The sequence below is a fragment of the Triturus cristatus genome, chromosome 6 (genome assembly GCF_964204655.1).
Source record: "Triturus cristatus chromosome 6, aTriCri1.1, whole genome shotgun sequence".
NCBI lineage: Eukaryota > Metazoa > Chordata > Amphibia > Caudata > Salamandridae > Triturus > Triturus cristatus.
This window is the reverse complement of record NC_140589.1, coordinates 347,224,735-347,241,606: the sequence shown is the minus strand read 5'-3', so window position 1 is coordinate 347,241,606 and position 16,872 is coordinate 347,224,735. Positions and strand designations below refer to the sequence as shown.

Sequence of the window (16,872 nt, the reverse complement as noted above, 5' to 3'; positions counted from 1 at the left end):
TGGCAGGGCTGCTGCTGGGTCTACGCACGGGAGTCACCCGTGCCGCTGCTTGAGGCTCCATCCCGGACGGACGTATTAGCCGGAGACAGCAGAGTCTCTGCCTCCTTGACAGGAGGGCCGGGGGCTGACTGAGGACTGAGCGGCGGCCCCGGGGCGAAAGATGTGACAAGTGGTGTCCGGCTGATACAAGTGCCACACCGCTGCTTCACTCGACGTTGAGCGGGCCTCGGGGCTCGTGTTGCGCAACACGATTGGTGCGGACCAGTGCGGTGCCCACTAGCACGCCGAGTACTGCAGAAGCCAGACTTAAGGGAGCTCGCCTGTACAGAGGGAGCGTTGAAGCCTGCCACCCAGCTGCTCTAGAGGGGTGGCCCCGAGATATGCTGTTTGGGGCGGAAGAAGAGAGGAAGTGCATGACCCCAGTTGTTCCTCGGCGCCTGGGCCCCGCGGACTGCCTGCCCGGCCAATCGCAGCTCCTGCCCAAGACCACCATGGGATGCAGGGGCAGCCGCTGCTGGAAACTGCGCAGACGACAGGTTCCCCCCTCCCTCCCCCCCGAGGCGGCAAGGTAAGCGACCAAGAGGCCTCGCGGCCGGTTTGGGTTCTGAATAGCTGGAGTGAATTGAAGACATTGTGAGCTGTAGCCCATCCGCCACCACTATTTCTGCACACTTGTCGCACCCGGTTCCTCACGTACAGCTGGGGTGTTCACCTGCGAACTGGAGGAGGACTTGCCACCTTGTCCCCGCGGGTGTGGTATAATGGCCCGATAACGTTGCCTGTTCCTTGGCGGCCCCCGGCTCGCATCACTATCCATAGCCCTGCAGGAAAAGCTCAATTGACGATTGGTAGTGCTCACTGGCGGCCCTGAACTGGTCCACTCACCGTTCCCCCGGATCACACTCTAATCAAGGCGGCTTGGTCATGGCTGGGGGTTGTGGTACAAAAACGGGGATCCAGGCCAAGCTGAATAAATTTGCATGGGAGAAGGCCAACGGTGCGAGCCCGAAGGCGAGAGCGGCCGCAATTGAGAAGCAGCAGTCCGGAGAGGAGGCGAGAGAACCTGCACTGCAAGACATTCTCACGGCCATCACGACTGTCTGTACTTCGTTGGAGTCACGGATTGACTCTGTGACCACTGAAGTATCCCTTATTCGGGCGGATATGCGCTCCATGAACACACAAGTGAAGGAAGTGGAAGTCAAAGAAAGCTCCTTGGTCGAAGACACCTCTGAGCTGCAGCGCAGGATGGATGACCTTCAGGCACACACTACTAAGCTAGAAGCGCAGCTGGATGATTATGAAGGGCGCTCTAGACTCAACAATGTCCGCATACTGGGGGTCCCGGAGAGGGCGGAGGGGCCAGCAGCGGACCTGTTCGTAGATCACCACTTACCTCAAACCAAGCGGACTCTCCAACGTCTTCTCTGTGGAAAGGGCGCACGGGTGCCGGGCGGCAGGCCAAAGCCAGGAGCCCCTCCACAGCCTTTGCTGGCTAGGATTTTTAACTTCAGAGATAGGGACAGCATCCTTCAAACAGCTAGATCTACGCCCCCACTGAACTTCCAGAACAGCCTAATTACCTTTCAGGATCTGAAATACACCATGCTCTTCCCAGCCAAGCTGAGGGTGGAATCGAACGGGAAAGCTTGGTTCTTCGTCACCCCTGAGGAGGCCTGGGACTGGTTGGATGGATGGATGGCGTACTGCGGGCCAGAAGGGCAATCGTGCCCGAGAGGCGAGAAGGGCACTGACGAATCCGACAGAGGCACTCAGCCTGGCGAACTGGAAGCGGTGACAGGAGGGTCTGAATGACTTGTCTGTATGCTATTCTCTTTGGGGGTTGGGAAACTTTCCACTAGCCGCTGGACTGAGTTGCAGTCCGGGCCCTTTCAGTGACCGAACTGCTATTGATTGGTGGTTTAGACTCCATCATGATGGATATAATGTGTTTTGGATATTGAATGGTGGCCTAATGATTATCTTTGACTAAAATGTGTGTTTACCAGTTGCTTAAGTCTCTGGTACCGGTGCCCGGTTGGTCACACGCACCCATAAGTTTGAGGGGTGGGCGATGGGCACTCTGCAAGTTCGGGTGGGTGGGAGGTTCTGACACCGCCATGCATGGAGGCAGCGAGGGGGGGTTTAGTCTAATGTTTTCGGGGCTCTTGTAAGGGTTGGGGGGATTGTTTTACTTTGTATTGTTGTTTCTTTGTTTTACATGTATGACATATATGATTGGCTTTGTATAGTAACAGTTACTGGTTGCATGCTTTTGGTATCTCTATTTGTGAAGGAGAAATGGTCTACTGGAGTGTCTCCTCCTGGGTGGTTCCCCCGCGACTGAGTGTACACATAACAAGGCGTGATGGGCACGACGACTAGACTGGGGCTTAAGCTGCTGTCGTGGAATGTCAATGGACTGGGAGATAAGATTAAGCAGGCATAGTGCTCCAATTTTTTAAACAACACTCCCCGGATGTTGTCCTCCTACAGGAGACCCACCTGCTTAGGAGTGCATGCAAGGTCCTGTTGCGATGGGGTTTCCAGCTGGTGGCCACTCGGCCTTCGGTCCTGGCTCCCGGGGAGTGGGTATACTGGTCCGAAAATCATTCCCCATGTTATTGACTGGGTCCGCACTGACGTCCGAGGTAAATTCGTTGCTGCCTCCGGGACCAGGGAGGGGCGCATACTCAATCTTCTTTCTGTCTACATACTGCCGGGACTGCACACTCAGGCCTTCATAGATCTTTGTGATCTCCTTTTAGACTTACCGGATGGCAGAGTGTTAATCGGGGGCGATTTCAATTCGGTTGTCTCTAATTCCCTCGACCAATGGCCCCAGAGTGCCTTGCCGCCCTCCAGCAGGCAGATTCACAGCTTTCTGGGAGCAATGGGCCTGGTAGATGTCTGGAGGGGACTGCACCCGGCCAAACTGCAATACACCTACTTCTCGGGCCCTCATCTCAGTATGTCTCGTATAGACTATGTGTTGACGCTAGCACATCAACTCCACGCCGTCAAAGAAATACAGCACCTGGCTAGGGGGATCTCCGTCTATTCACCCACACAGTGTCGCCTAGAGGTGGGAGAGCCCACAGTCGGCCGTACTGCCCAGATAAACTCCTGGTACCTCATGACTCCCCAAATCAGGGATAAGGTCTTGAGTGAGTCAGACCTTTACTTTCAGGAGAACGAAGGGTCGGTTGACTCGATTAATACACTTTGGGAAGCCTACAAGGTTGTTATATGGGGTGGTCTTGGCCCACATCGCAGGACAGTGTAGAGAGAAGGGGGCAGACATGACTCGCTTAGAGGGGGAAATCTTAGACTTGGAGAATGCACTCCGAATACAGGACTCGGCGGAGGTGCGACAGAAACTGCATATTAAAGTCAAGGAATTCACCAACCTGGCTACAGAGACTGCCAAGACGCACTATAGGGCCACACTCAGCAGAATTTACGACGTAGGCGATAGGGCTGTCAAATTACTGGCTTGGATAGATCGCAGGGATAGGGCTCATCGCGTCGTGGTTGAGATAGAAACAGACTCCCATTCCCGCCTCACTACACCCCAAGATATTGCGGAGGCATTTGGCAAATAATATCAGACACTTTATACATCCCATACACCGCATACGGAGGAAGAGGATTCCTTGCTTTTACGTGATATTTCAATGCCGTCACTCACCGAGGAGGAGTGTTCTGATCTCGACCTCGACATCACAGTCGTAGAGGTTGAAAAAGTCATCCAAGATTTACTTGGGTGAAAGCACCGGGTCCTAATGGCCTGCCCATCGTGCTGTTCAAGCTCACGGCGGGCAAGATAGCACCGTATCTCACCGAGATGTTCCACGAAAGTAAGAAAGGGGGTATCCTGCCCGAGGACCAGAGACTCGCCAATATGGTTGTCATTCATAAAGTGGGCAAGCCGGCCAACAAGTGTTCATCCTGTAGGTCCATATCGTTGCTTAACTGCGAAGCGAAAATCCTAGAGAAGGTTCTTGCCACCCGACTGCTCAGGGTCCTTACCCGCATGGTCCATCCGGACCAATCGGGATTTATGCCTGCTAGAAATACCTCCCTCAACTTGCGCAGGCTCCATGGAGTGCTGTGCCGTCTTGACACAATCAGGGAAGATGCCGTTGTGGTATCCCTTGATGCTGCTTCAGCATTCAACATCATCGAATGTCCCTACATGTTTGAAGTTCTCATAAATTGGGCTTTGGCCCCGAATTTATCAATTGGGTGCGGCTTCTATACAAATCAACCGCTTGCCCAAGTAGTCGTCAACAATAGGAAGTCTCCTGTTTTCACTCTCGGCAGGGGCCCCAGACAGGGCTGCCCCTTGTCTCTGCTTCTCTTCGGGCCTTGAGCCTTTGGCGATGTGGGTACGTTAGGACCCCGTCATAAGCGGCCTTAAATGGACGTCGGGATGAGAGGACCGCATCTCGCTATATGCGGACAATATTTTGCTCTATTTGGCCTCCCCGGCTGCATCCCTCAATGTGGTCCTGGATATATTTCATGTGTTCGGTAGGTTTGCGGAATATTCCATAAATTAGTCTAAATCAGTGCTTTATGTCCTTTATGGCAAGCGGCCTTCACTCACTCGAGGTTGCCAATTGACGGAAGCCACAGATGTCTTTAAATACCTGGGGATCTGGGTCTCTAAAGATCTATCCAGATTTTACAACTGTAATCTCCTGCCGCCTCTAGTGCGTCTTAAATCAGATGTCCAACACTGGAAATCACTTCCGTTGTCCCTTTTGGGGCGTGTGGCCCTTTTCAAAATGATGTCCCTTCCCAGATTCTTATATGCGCTACAGAATACTATGCACCCTGTCAGCTCCTCGTACTTTAAGGAACTCGACTGTATCGTGCGGGACTTGTTGTGGGAGGGTAAACCACCTCGTATTGCAACACACAAACTCACGCTATCGTGGTTTGATGGAGGCATCAGATTTCCAGACATAAGGAAGTATTACTGGCCATCGCAACTCGCAGCAATCAACCAATGTATGTACAGGCCGCAGGGTGACCCGGCCTTTCAGATCGACAGATGGCTCCTCCCGGGTGGCAGCTTTGAGGGCGCTCTATATGTACAGTCTTTGAAGCCTGTCCTGACTGGTCCGACTGGGCATGGGGCGCATGTGTGGAAAGTGGCTACCAAAAGCATGGGATGGGAAGGGAAACTTACACAGGCCACACCACTCTGGTATAGTGAGCAATTAGGTAGACTGATCCGCTCGTAGGGTTTCGATAGATGGGACCTCATAGGTATATCCAAGGTGGGTGATTTATGGAAGTCGGGTGAGGCAGTCCCTTTTTCTCAGCTGCAGCAAGAATACGAACTAGCCCAGTCTGAATATTTCAGCTATCTCCAAATTAGGCATGCCTTGCTTCCGGTCCTTCCCAAGGGTAGTGAACTCCCCGAGTCCTCCCCACTCGAAGAAAGAATTTTGGACGGCGACCTGCCGGAGAAGGCCATCTCACTCATTTACAAAAAGCTCATTAATAACATGACAGATCCCCTGACGCGCTTGAGAGCTAGATGGGACCACGACGTGGCGGGTTTGGATGATGAGGAGTGGCTGGCGGCGGTGGCCTCCCCTCGGGAGGTGGCCATCTCCTCCAGGCTCCGTCTGGTGCAGTTAAAGCTTCTCCATAGATCCTACCTGTCTGGGCCCCTGATGGTTAGCATGGGTAACACTTCAGATGGTGGCTGTGAGCGACAATGTGGGCAGGAGGGAACTTTTATCCATACTCTATGGGAGTGCGCAGTGATACAGAGTTACTGGGAGGCGGTTGTGCACCTGATGGAGGAAATGTTGGGCCAACACATTCAATGCAATATTAAATTGGCTTTGTTTAACATATGGGACCCTACTGACTTGAACTCCAGGGAACGAACATGGGTTACCTTAGGGCTGAGGGTTGCAAAAAGGAATGTTGCCCGATTTTGGTGGGCTCAGAGCCCACAGAGTACAGCAGAATGGGGCAAAGATATGGACTGGTGTATGGTCACAGAGAAGTCCATTTACGAAGCCAGGGGGTGCACGAACAAATGGACGCAAATATGGGGCAATGGAATATACACGGGGGGGGATCTGTGAACCTCCAAGGTCAAGAGAGGATATTATCAGTGGGACCTAAAAATTTACAATTGGAATTGTCACTTTTATTTTGAGACACGTATGCTTCAATGTACCACTTGCACTTTAACATTCACTGCCAATTTGCATGTAACTGTATTGCCTATGTGTCATGCCTTGTTTTCAATAAAAAAAGTTATAAAAATATAATAATCCACAGGCAAAGGTGGAGCAAATCTAATTATGCTCTGTTCGCGCACTTTTACGTCAAATGGTGGTGCCTGGGGGAGGCATTGAGACAACTATGAATAGTGGTCTCTGCAGCAAGCACGTATGTGGGGGTGCAAAACACTTAAGAGTCCTGTGGAGCATGCAGAGCCTTAGAGATGAGGAGACACTTGTAGCATGACAAAGATGGCCCCGATGAGGCACCTGTGGAATGACTGGAGCAGTCCAAGCCTAACTGGAACTAACCCACACAACTATCCAGTGAGTACTTAGGTAAGAGGTGGACAGGACATTGACTCTGGACTAGGTCTGTAGACCAGCAGAGACTGCTAGTTGGGTAAGCGGGGACTTGCATTGAATTCCCTTAGCAAGTCCACTAGAACACCTCCCTCACCCTGCATGGGTGACTGGTGATAACCCGAACCTGGGCCTTGATTTCAACACCACGTTCATTAACCAACAAAAGCACCATATCAATTTAGGCTAGTGATTCTGACTGACAGCGATCTCACCAACCAATGAGAGTATTGCTCTATCAAGCATGTACAATGATCAGCCATCAATGTGGCAGACTGCTTATGTTCAGAAACCCTAAGCAACACACTTCACTGCATCTTGTGCTCTCCTTACCCGTAGATGGTTAATCCCTACTGACACCGTACAGAAGCAACTACGGCTGCCTAACAGGGCAATGATAGCTTTTATGCACAATGTTAGTATCGCACCTTCTACCATAAGGAGCGCACCTCATGCTACTCGGAACTGAGCCGATAGAGGACAAAACGTACTGCCACTGAAAAAATACATATTAAAAAAAGAGTAACACATTTTTTCATCTCCCACAAACAGTGTCCCACTGCCGACAAAGTAGTACAGCGCTTACTTATATGGAACTTATTAAGAAAGGTCTCTTGTTCAGTCTTCAAACTTTTAAGAATGAACTCAGAGCAGAAATTAAGCCTTACATAATGAAAAGCCTGCAAGACCTGAAAACTAATCTGAGTTTTAAAATCGATACACTCTGAGCCGATGTGAACTCTGTGGGCACAAGAATCTTGGAGGTGAAATTTAAACTTGACAAGAAATCCTGGCAGCAGCAGAGGCACACTGTAACTTTCAAGGTCTTCCTTCCTTGGTCTTAGAGAAAACTGTCTTGATTCTAGCCGATGAGCTATCTGCAGAGTCTAGAAGGAATTTGTATTCGGGAGCATGGAGAAAGGAGAACAATGGTATGGGGAAAGGATTCAGAAGAGCCGTTTTGGGATTGAAGGACTCATCTCATAACATACTAACTCCATTTTCACTATTGTTAGCTTATGCTATCTAACTTAAAAAGCAAACATTCCCTTTTAATTACACAACAATGATGGCCCAGGGGAAGGGATGGAAGAAATAATGTCACAAAGAGCACCAAAATGGATCAAATACAATTGGCGCATGGAGCAATCAACTTTATCCGAATCCACAAACATACAAGTCCAAATGGGCATGGAATATAGGGAAGCACACTAGTGAGAAGCAGAGGAGTGCCCTGAGGTAGGACACACCCAAGCCCTCCTTTAACATGGTGGGCAGAATGGTCCATTGTAAGAGCATGAATGGCTGGTAAATGCACCCGTTCACACGAAACAATGCTTCCTACAAACAAGGGCTATGTGTTTGATTGGTTGGGGTCTGCTGGGAGATTTTAGATACATATTGTGGGACTGTCCATTGATTTAACCAAGTTAGACTGAGATACTAGCTGTTATTAAGACTATTCTGGGTTATCCCATTCCTGCTTATACTTGCACTGTAATTCTAGGCCTTCTCTCTCAGTCACTGCAATAGAAATTAAACCCAATCGAGTGATGATGTGGAGCTGCCTAGAGAGCAGCTAGAACTTACTTTGCATCTTATAGGAAAAAGAATGTACCTTCACTTATTGCTTTTTGGGACCTTTGCTTCTGGAACAAATTGAGGATGGAAAGACTGAAGAGATTGTGGTCCATTGCTTGATTCCAGTCTCAGGGTATCCCTGTCTTACTACTCTACGTGGCTGAGACACCTGAATCTGTTTCATTATTGACATGTTTTATGACATGAGGTCCATCGGGGAGGTTTGCTGGCGTCTCTTGAATAGATGCTAACATAATGTGTTGATTCCTCCTTGAGTGTACTGTACACCAATCCTTCAAGAGTATTTTGACACTGCCTGCAACAACTGATTGCTGATCCCATCAAGGTTACTACGGGAGGGGTAGGTGTTTGTTGAGCGATGAAATAGTAGTAAAATTGTTGAAATGTGGTGTGCTAGTTATGAATGCAATATTAGCAAATATACTGTTAACTGTAAGCTATTACCAACTTGTACACATTTCATTTTCAATAAACATGATATAGTTAAAAATCCTAATAATTCTTTGGATGGTGAATGTTAACTATAATCTCTGTGGGCATTCCATATTCCTTTTCATATATTATATTGTTAAAGTACAAGTTACTTACCGTCAGTAGCGCCATATCTGGTAGAGACTATGTAGCCAAGGATTCCTTACCCTCAGAAATATCCCCAGGCATCAGACTGGCTCTGGAGTTTTGTTTCGTGAGCTGTACCTTGCGCACATTTTGCCAGTTCAGCCCTGCAGGACTTCCTCATAAGAAATTGGTCCACAGACCCACCTCCAGGGATGGTATTGCTTGGGTATCTATTCTAAGGAAAGGAATCTGAGGGTAGAAGTCTCTATCAGATGAACAAGTTACTTACCTTCAGTAACGCCTTATCTGGTAGAGACTATCTAGCTGCAGATTCTTTACCGACCCACCCATCCTTCCTGCTCTGCGAACGGATGTCTAGAAACAGGACTGTTAACCTTTCAGGGCGCTGTTTTTCTACACCAGTAGTCAATGTTCCTCGTGGCTCCCTGCTCCTGGCGTGTAAAGTTGCGAAAAGAAACTGACGTCAGCGCGCTGAGGTGGCGCCTATATAGGCACCGCACACGTCACTTCTGGTGCGAACAACGCCATGCGAAGCCGAACACCACCACCTACCGGAGTGCAGGAGCATTTCCAGATCCAGTCTGATGCCTGGGGATAATTCTGAGGTAAGGAATCTGTGGCTAGAAGTTTGTATCAGATACATTAATTCAAAATGATGTTGCCTCTACTTTCAGATTAGATTTCCTTTTAACCATGGCACAAGTAAGAACTGCACCTACACAATTTAGAATTGCACAATTTAGTGAAGTGCAAGCATTTACTATTGACATTTGAATTTGTAAATATTTAAATAATAATATACAAACGTGGAGGTGATTTATTTGTGAGAAAAGAGTCAGATGTGACTGTAGTCTTCCAAATGGCAAAATAGCCCTGTTTCATAAAGGGATTCAGTACCGTTATACAACCCTATATTGCTCCCCATATTGCTCAATGACTTGGACCAACGTTAGATTACTGCAAATCATCAAGCAACAACAGGCACCAATACTGGGCCAGTCATTTACTATTATCCGTCATTATTTTGAGTCAAGTCTTCCTTATCACATTACTTACGATACGAGAGGGTGAATTGTGATAAGAAAAATGGACAAGGCAGTAACAGCCTTTATGTAGCTTGCTGCTCCATGTTCTGCAGCTTTTCAATATCTAATATGAGCATAGATTCAAAATTTCTAATGCATCCTTTAGCAAAAGTGTAAATACAGGTCTGAATTGTGCGTGAAACCATCAGAAGCCATGTATTTTAACAATTGTAATTTTAGCTACAGTAGAAACAACATATGCATGCTTTGCCACTGTCATAAGATCTCTTTACACACCTTCTAGTTGACAGTGTATTGCGTTAGTGCTGATATGTACCACGATTGGTAAAAAAAAAACTATTTAAATTCCTTATGGTCATACAGTATAATGTATAACTTAGAGTCACAAAATGTTAAATCAAATTAAAAGCATCTAATGCCAAATTGGATAGCACATAACATAAGTTGCCTTTTTAATTCCGTGATAAATATACTAAGCAATCTACACTATTCAAAGCTAGACTTAAATAAACCTTCAATATCAAACAAGGTAACATGAAAAGGTTTCCTAAATGTCTATTTTAAAGGAGTCAGTGTAATAGCAAGCACATATTTATTTCAAAGGGAGGTCTCTTCCACGTTTCCATGCAGTAAAGACTGTTCTTTACTTCACACAAAGCTATTATGAACCCAAAATCTCTATTAAAATCTATACAGGAGACGAGGAGGTGGCACAGGCAATCCGGGGGGTCCGCTCGGGGAAGGCGTCCTGACCTAACGGCATCCCCATAGAGCTGTATAAGCTGAGGGCAAATAAACTTGCGCCGTATCTCCGCGCTATGTGGCTGGAAAGTAAAAGCAAGGGTCGGCTCCCTTATGACCAACGAGTGGCTAATATAGTGGTAATATATAAAGACGGCAAACCCAGAACCAACTGTGCCTCTTATAGGCCCATCTCGCTGCTTAATGTGGAACTGAAGGTCCTGGCGAAACTGTTGGCAACACGCTTGGTCAAGGTGATCAACACCTTGGTTCACCCTGACCAATCCGGCTTTATGCCTCGACACAATACCGCTCTTAATCTGCGCCACCGACATGGGGTGCTCAGCAGAGCTCATACTATACTGGAGCCGGCAGTGGTGGACGCGACTATGGCGTTCGACATGGTCGAATGGCCCTATTTATTCGCGGTCCTCAACAAGCTGGGGTTCGGCCCAGAATTCGTGGGTTGGATCCGCCTCCTTTACACCGCCCCGGTAGCCCGAGTAGTGGTCAATAACCGTAAATCCTCGGACTTCCAACTAAGCCAGGGATGCCCTCTGTCGCCACTCCTCTTTGCGTTGGCGGTGGAACCACTGGCGGCCTGGATTAGGCAAGAGCGAGTCATCCGGGGCTTGAGGTGGTCCCCCGAATGGGAGGATAAGGTATCCCTATACGCTGGCGATATTCGGGAGATACTCCAGTTTTTCTGTGAATTGGTCCAAATCAATATTATATGTTCTCCAAGGCGATCCTCCTAAGATTCCCCCAACTTGCCCGATCCAGATAGCGCCGAAGGGCTTCCGATACCTCGGTATCTGAGACGCTAGATCCCAAATTGCGATTCGCACATAATTTAGATCCCCCTCTACAGAGGCTCAAGAGAGATGTTGCGCATTGGAGGTCTCTTCCCCTGTCCATGCTGGGGAGAGCAGTACTTTTTAAAATGATGGCCCTCCCGCGTTTTCTATATGCGCTTCAAAACACAACAGACCCGGTTCCTGCATCCCATTTCAGGGAAGTGGAGGGTCTCCAAAGGGAACTTCTCTGGGATGGCAGATCCTGTTTAGCATTCTCTAAACTAACTCTCAACTGGTATGGCGAGGGGGGTATCAGCCTTCCCGATCTCAGGAAATATTACTTGGCTGCCCAGCTAGCGGCCATTAACCACGGAATCTATGGCCGCCCGGATGACCCCGGATATGCCATGGATAGGTGGTTACTCCCGGGTGGTGATTATAACAGAGCTTTGTATGCTAAGCCCCGCAGAGTCCCGCTGACCGGTCCCAGAGCACATGCCGTCCATATTTGTCACGTAGTTAACAAATACCTACAATGGGACAGCAAGCTTAATTTGGCCACTCCTTTGTGGAGCACCGAGAGATTGGGAAATCTCTGGGAATGTAAGGGGTTTGACAAGTGGGACCTTATCGGTATTTCGCGCATTAGAGACATCTGGGGAGAGGGGACAATCCTTCCATTTTCTTCCCTTCAAACTCAATACAGCTTGGCAGACTCTGAACACTACAGATACCTCCAAATCCGACATGCCTTACGGGCTCAGATTCCGGGTGGCGCGAAGCCCCCTGAGGCCTCCCCCTTGGAAGACAGAGTATTGGATGGCCTTCTGTCGGTAAAAACAATCTCTCTTATATACAAGAAACTTATCAACCACATGGCGGACCCATAGCAAACCCTTAAAGGGAAATGGTGCAGCGACGGGCTGGAACTAGATGAAGAGGACTGGCAAGGGGCGGTATCATCCCCGCGAGAGGTCGCAATTCAGGCGAGACTGCGTTTGGTGCAGCTTAAAATACTATACAGGGTATATATAATGGGGCCATGCCTGGTTCGGATGGGTAAGGCGGAAAATGGCGTGTGTAGACGAGGCTGTGGGGAGGTAGGAACCTTTTTCCATATCCTGTGGGAATGTCCTCATATGCAATCATACTGGAGAGACATACACCAGACGATGCGGGAGGTGTTAGGGGTAAATCTACAACCGGAGGCCAGTCGTTGTCTCCTAAATGTCTGGGAACCCACAGACCTTAGCTCCTCAACAACAGTGGGCAACCCTGGCTTATATGATTGCTAAGCGGAACATAGCGCAGCTGTGGGGTGCAGTCCAACCGCCCCGGCTGAGGGGATGGGAAGAGAACCTGGACTGGTGTATGCTCAGGGAAAAATCAGTTTATGTGGCCAGGGGGTGTCCCGGGAAATGGAGGAAGATATGGGGCGCTTGGAATCACTATAGAGGAGACATCTGTACCCCGCCGGGTCCCCTGAGGGTAACTGGAACTGTTGATACCCCTTAATTGAGACTGTTTAATGATCATGTGGTCTATTGATTGTCACTGTCTTTTATATGTAAGGATATGGTCGCTCGCCTGTATCAGATGGAGGCGTTGTCATTGCAATGTTTAATAAAAAGAAATATATTTAAAAAAAAAAAAAATCTATACAAGATTTCCTCCAAAAAAGCTTTACACCTTCACTGCCTGCATTAATTTTCTAATGAAAACTTACAAGTACTGAAGGTAAGTATCTGTTGAACATGAGCTAAGAAAGCTTGATAATTATTTTGAGGGTGAGTCCAAAAACAAGTAAGAGCTTGAATGAAGACGAAAAAAGTACACGAAAATAAGACATGTCTATCAATGTATAAATACAAAGAAACAGTAACAAAAAGAAACAAAAGCCAGTGCAAACATATAAAAACAAGGTCAAACTTATTTATATCTCTTGTACTCCTGAGTTTAGGATCATGGTTAAAAGTTCAACTGGAGCAAGGACGTAGTAATCTCGTCAACTTGAACCAGATGTGTTCTGATCTCCTAATCACTTGCTTGACCAGCAATGAAGAGAAACAAATGTAAAAAGCCAGACGGTTAAGCAAATGTCACAGCAAAAAGGATAAGGTCCAAACCGCATCTGGGAAATTGCACTAAGCCTGCAAATGAAGATTGCAATCCAAGCATTTCATGCAATGACTACAGGAAAGAGCAGCACATCAAAAAGATTGGTCTTACATTTGGCGATGGCTCGATTTGTTCATATTTTATATCTTCTTTTCCATTTGCTTCTGACTCTTTCAGTTGGTATGATCTGCCTTCAATGAAAGTAATATAGTCTTTATAAGAGCATAATGGGCCTGCCAGGATACCCATGAAATTACAGTTGTAACTTAAATACTCCAGTAGACTTGGCATGCGTCTGCAATTCAAAGATAAGCAATCTGTGAGATATATGATTCAAAAGATTTGCTGAAAGGAATAATCACTCTTCTTTTTAGTACTGATCTAAACGTCTTTATAGTTACCAAAGATGCACATACATAGATAAACACTGTGGTAAAACCCCCAGCACAGGATGTCACAATAGCATGGCTTACAGGTAATTTACACAATTTAGTACACCTTTAAATAGTCTTAACAAATACATGGTGAGCACAAAGAATTGTACAACAGAACATAAAAAAAATATTTCTTGCAATTTAAGGCACAGTGAAGTAGCATTGGAGAGAGCAGAATGATACATCTATGGTGATGAGAAGCTTATGCACCCCAAGACGGAATGTAAAGAGGGAGGACTTTGGTGTGGTTTGAAATCAAATAGTGCGTTTACAAATATTTTTTGCAGTACTTCATAATTTTCAAGTCAAGAAAGTATGAAGTAAACTACCAGGGCTTGATTACTCTGGAGTTGCAAATCTTGGTCATACCAAATTGCTAAAGAAAAAAAGCACACTTGCATGTGTGCTTACTACAGGAGCTTGGGTGTGCCCCCTGGCTGAATGCTCAGCGTTTCTCTGGAGATCGCCCTCCTGACCTGTGGGGTACAGGAATGACTTTGCTTGACCCACCATAATGGGGACCTACAGGACCCCCCCTCATTTATTTATAAATCTGTTTATTAAGTTTGCAGGCAAAAGCACACATTACATCATAATCAATCAGTGAGCATCGTAATATACAACTATGAGCTGAGTTTCTGTGCATAGCATATACATTCTAGCCACATGACATTATCAGGAAAGGGAATGACAGAGTCCTCTTGTACAACCAGCTAGAAACACGATATCACCACGCATGATGCCAGGGCCGCAGATCTAGTGGAGAGCATCCGCCCACCCTCTCCTGGATCAGGTATGTGCTAATCCCGGTGCATCCCCAAACAGGTATACAAACAGTGCTAAACTCCCCGTTCAGTAACTGGGTGGCCGTTTTCTCGACAGCCTAGCAACTAAGATAACTACCAACAGCAGCTCACAAGTTCTAGTCTAGACGGCCCCTCCCTTCTGATCCCCCGCCCCACCATGTTCCGACTTCTCCAGTCCCCCCCACCAGGATCGGCTCTAGCACTAAGATTCAATCCTAGGCATGCACTGTCTTCACTTTAATGCCTGTCAGTCACACCAGCGCGGCAGCTCAACCAGACTAACAGCGCCTCGTCTTCCAACGCAGCCTCTACAGCGCAGACCCGCTACTTCCCGGGGCCACCTCCTCAGAGTGCAGTAGCGCCCGCAGCATCTCCCCCCATTGGGGTGCGACGGGCGTCATTCTAAGCCCCAGCGTCTCTCCCCGCCGAAGCGCCACCTCCTCCGCCTTCGCCCACACCAGCAAAGAGCTACGCCATGCTCGCACATGTGGCGCAGCGTCTGCCTTCCAGCGTTTGGTGATAAGTCGCTTTGCCACTATAATCCCCAAATCAAGAAAACGAGAGGCTACCTTAGCCGGGGTTGGCCGGTGAAAGAGATGTAATAAATAAGTGGGCCACTCGGGTGGAATTTCCCCGCTTGTACACCGACGGAGCTCCTCATGTACCGCCTGCCAGTACAACCGTAACGCAGGGCAGCCCCACAGCATGTGGAGCAGGTCGGCGTCAACCACTTCGCAGCGGGGGCAGCAGGCATCCACGCGATGAAAATACTTGTTAATGGCAGCCAGCGTGAGGTAGGCCCTATGCAGGACAAAAAACTGTATTTGACGAAATCTCATGTTTCGAGGTATCCTCCTCGGCCCCTGCAGCACCCTCTCCCACTCTCTATCTACCATAGGTCGGCCAAGATCCCCCTCCCATCTCTCGCGTAGTGTCCCTAAGCTCGCTGCCGCGTGCATCCGCAAAGCCGCAGCAAACCATTTGATTAGATGCCCCCCTCGACCCAAGACATGGAGGTATTGCAGCACTAAATGCTGCTCCGGCTCTTCCCGCAAGTCTCCCCAGTGACCCGCCAGCCTCTCTATCAGGGCCCGGTGCCGGAGAAACTGGCCCTGCGCCAGTCCCGTCTCTCCCGCAAGAGTCGCGAATGACCGAAGGCCCCCCTCATGGTATAGATCCTCCAATGTGTGGAGATCAACCGCGTGCCAATCCCTGAGGTCTGCAGCCCCAAGCAAGGGGAGCCCTCCAGAGGAATAGCTGGGGCATATGGGATTCTGGTCCGTGTCAGCCGGAGACATCGGCGGTAGCATTTATAAGCCACCACTAGCAACAGTGGTTCGGGCTTGAGCGCGCTTGTGGTCGGGTGAAAGATTCGGAGGAGCTCCGTTACTGTCAGCGGCGGGTTCACCGCCGTCGCCGTGTCCTCTCGGCATCTATCAGCTAGCCAGCGGGCCACCCATTGTAGCTGCGCTGCCAGATAGTAGTGTTCAAGACACGGCATCCCTAGTCCACCCTGGCCCACGGGAAGACACAGTTTCGGCAGCGCCACCCTGTGGCGGGGCGTTCCCCAGACGAAATCGCGGAGGGAGCGCGTGAAGGGCGTGAAGAAAGACACCGGTATATACACCGGGAGGTTGGCAAAATAGTACAGCAGACGTGGCAGCACCACCATTTTAACAAGCGCTATGCGGCCAGTCACCGAAAGGGCAAGCGTACTCCAGAACGCCATCTGGGCTCGGACCGCTGTCACGGCGCGCCCCAGGTTACCTTCCACTAGATCCGCTGGGCGGCGATATATCTGGACACCCAGATAGCGAAAGGTGTCCAGCTGCCATTGGACCCGCACTCCGCCAAGGTGGTAACAAGGGTCCTGGACGTCGCCTCGGAAGGCGAACAGACAGGATTTAGCGGCGTTGACTCGGAGGCCTGAGAGCTGCTCAAAGGTGTGTAGGATGCAGCCCAGCCTCGCCGGGATAGCTGACACATCCCTGACATAGACCAGTAGGTCATCTGCGTAAAGGGACACCTGGTGGGTAGCGGCTCCCAGCGGAATGCCATCCGCCAGCTCCCTACGGAGTGTCGTCGCTAACGGCTCCATTGCAAGCGCAAACAGGAGGGGTGACAACGGA

At 48.9% G+C, this 16,872-nt stretch overlaps 1 protein-coding gene across 3 annotated transcripts in view; it reads right to left on the bottom strand.

The window, feature by feature from the left end:
- Positions 1-16,872, bottom strand: part of MBOAT2 (membrane bound glycerophospholipid O-acyltransferase 2) — a 1,094,556-nt gene that overhangs the window by 174,805 nt on the left and 902,879 nt on the right. For all 3 annotated transcript variants that reach the window (XM_085610738.1, XM_085610736.1, XM_085610737.1), the window contains exon 7: positions 13,615-13,798. In XM_085610738.1, the coding sequence (XP_085466864.1) occupies positions 13,615-13,798 (184 nt within the window). The remainder of the gene's footprint in view (positions 1-13,614; positions 13,799-16,872) is intronic.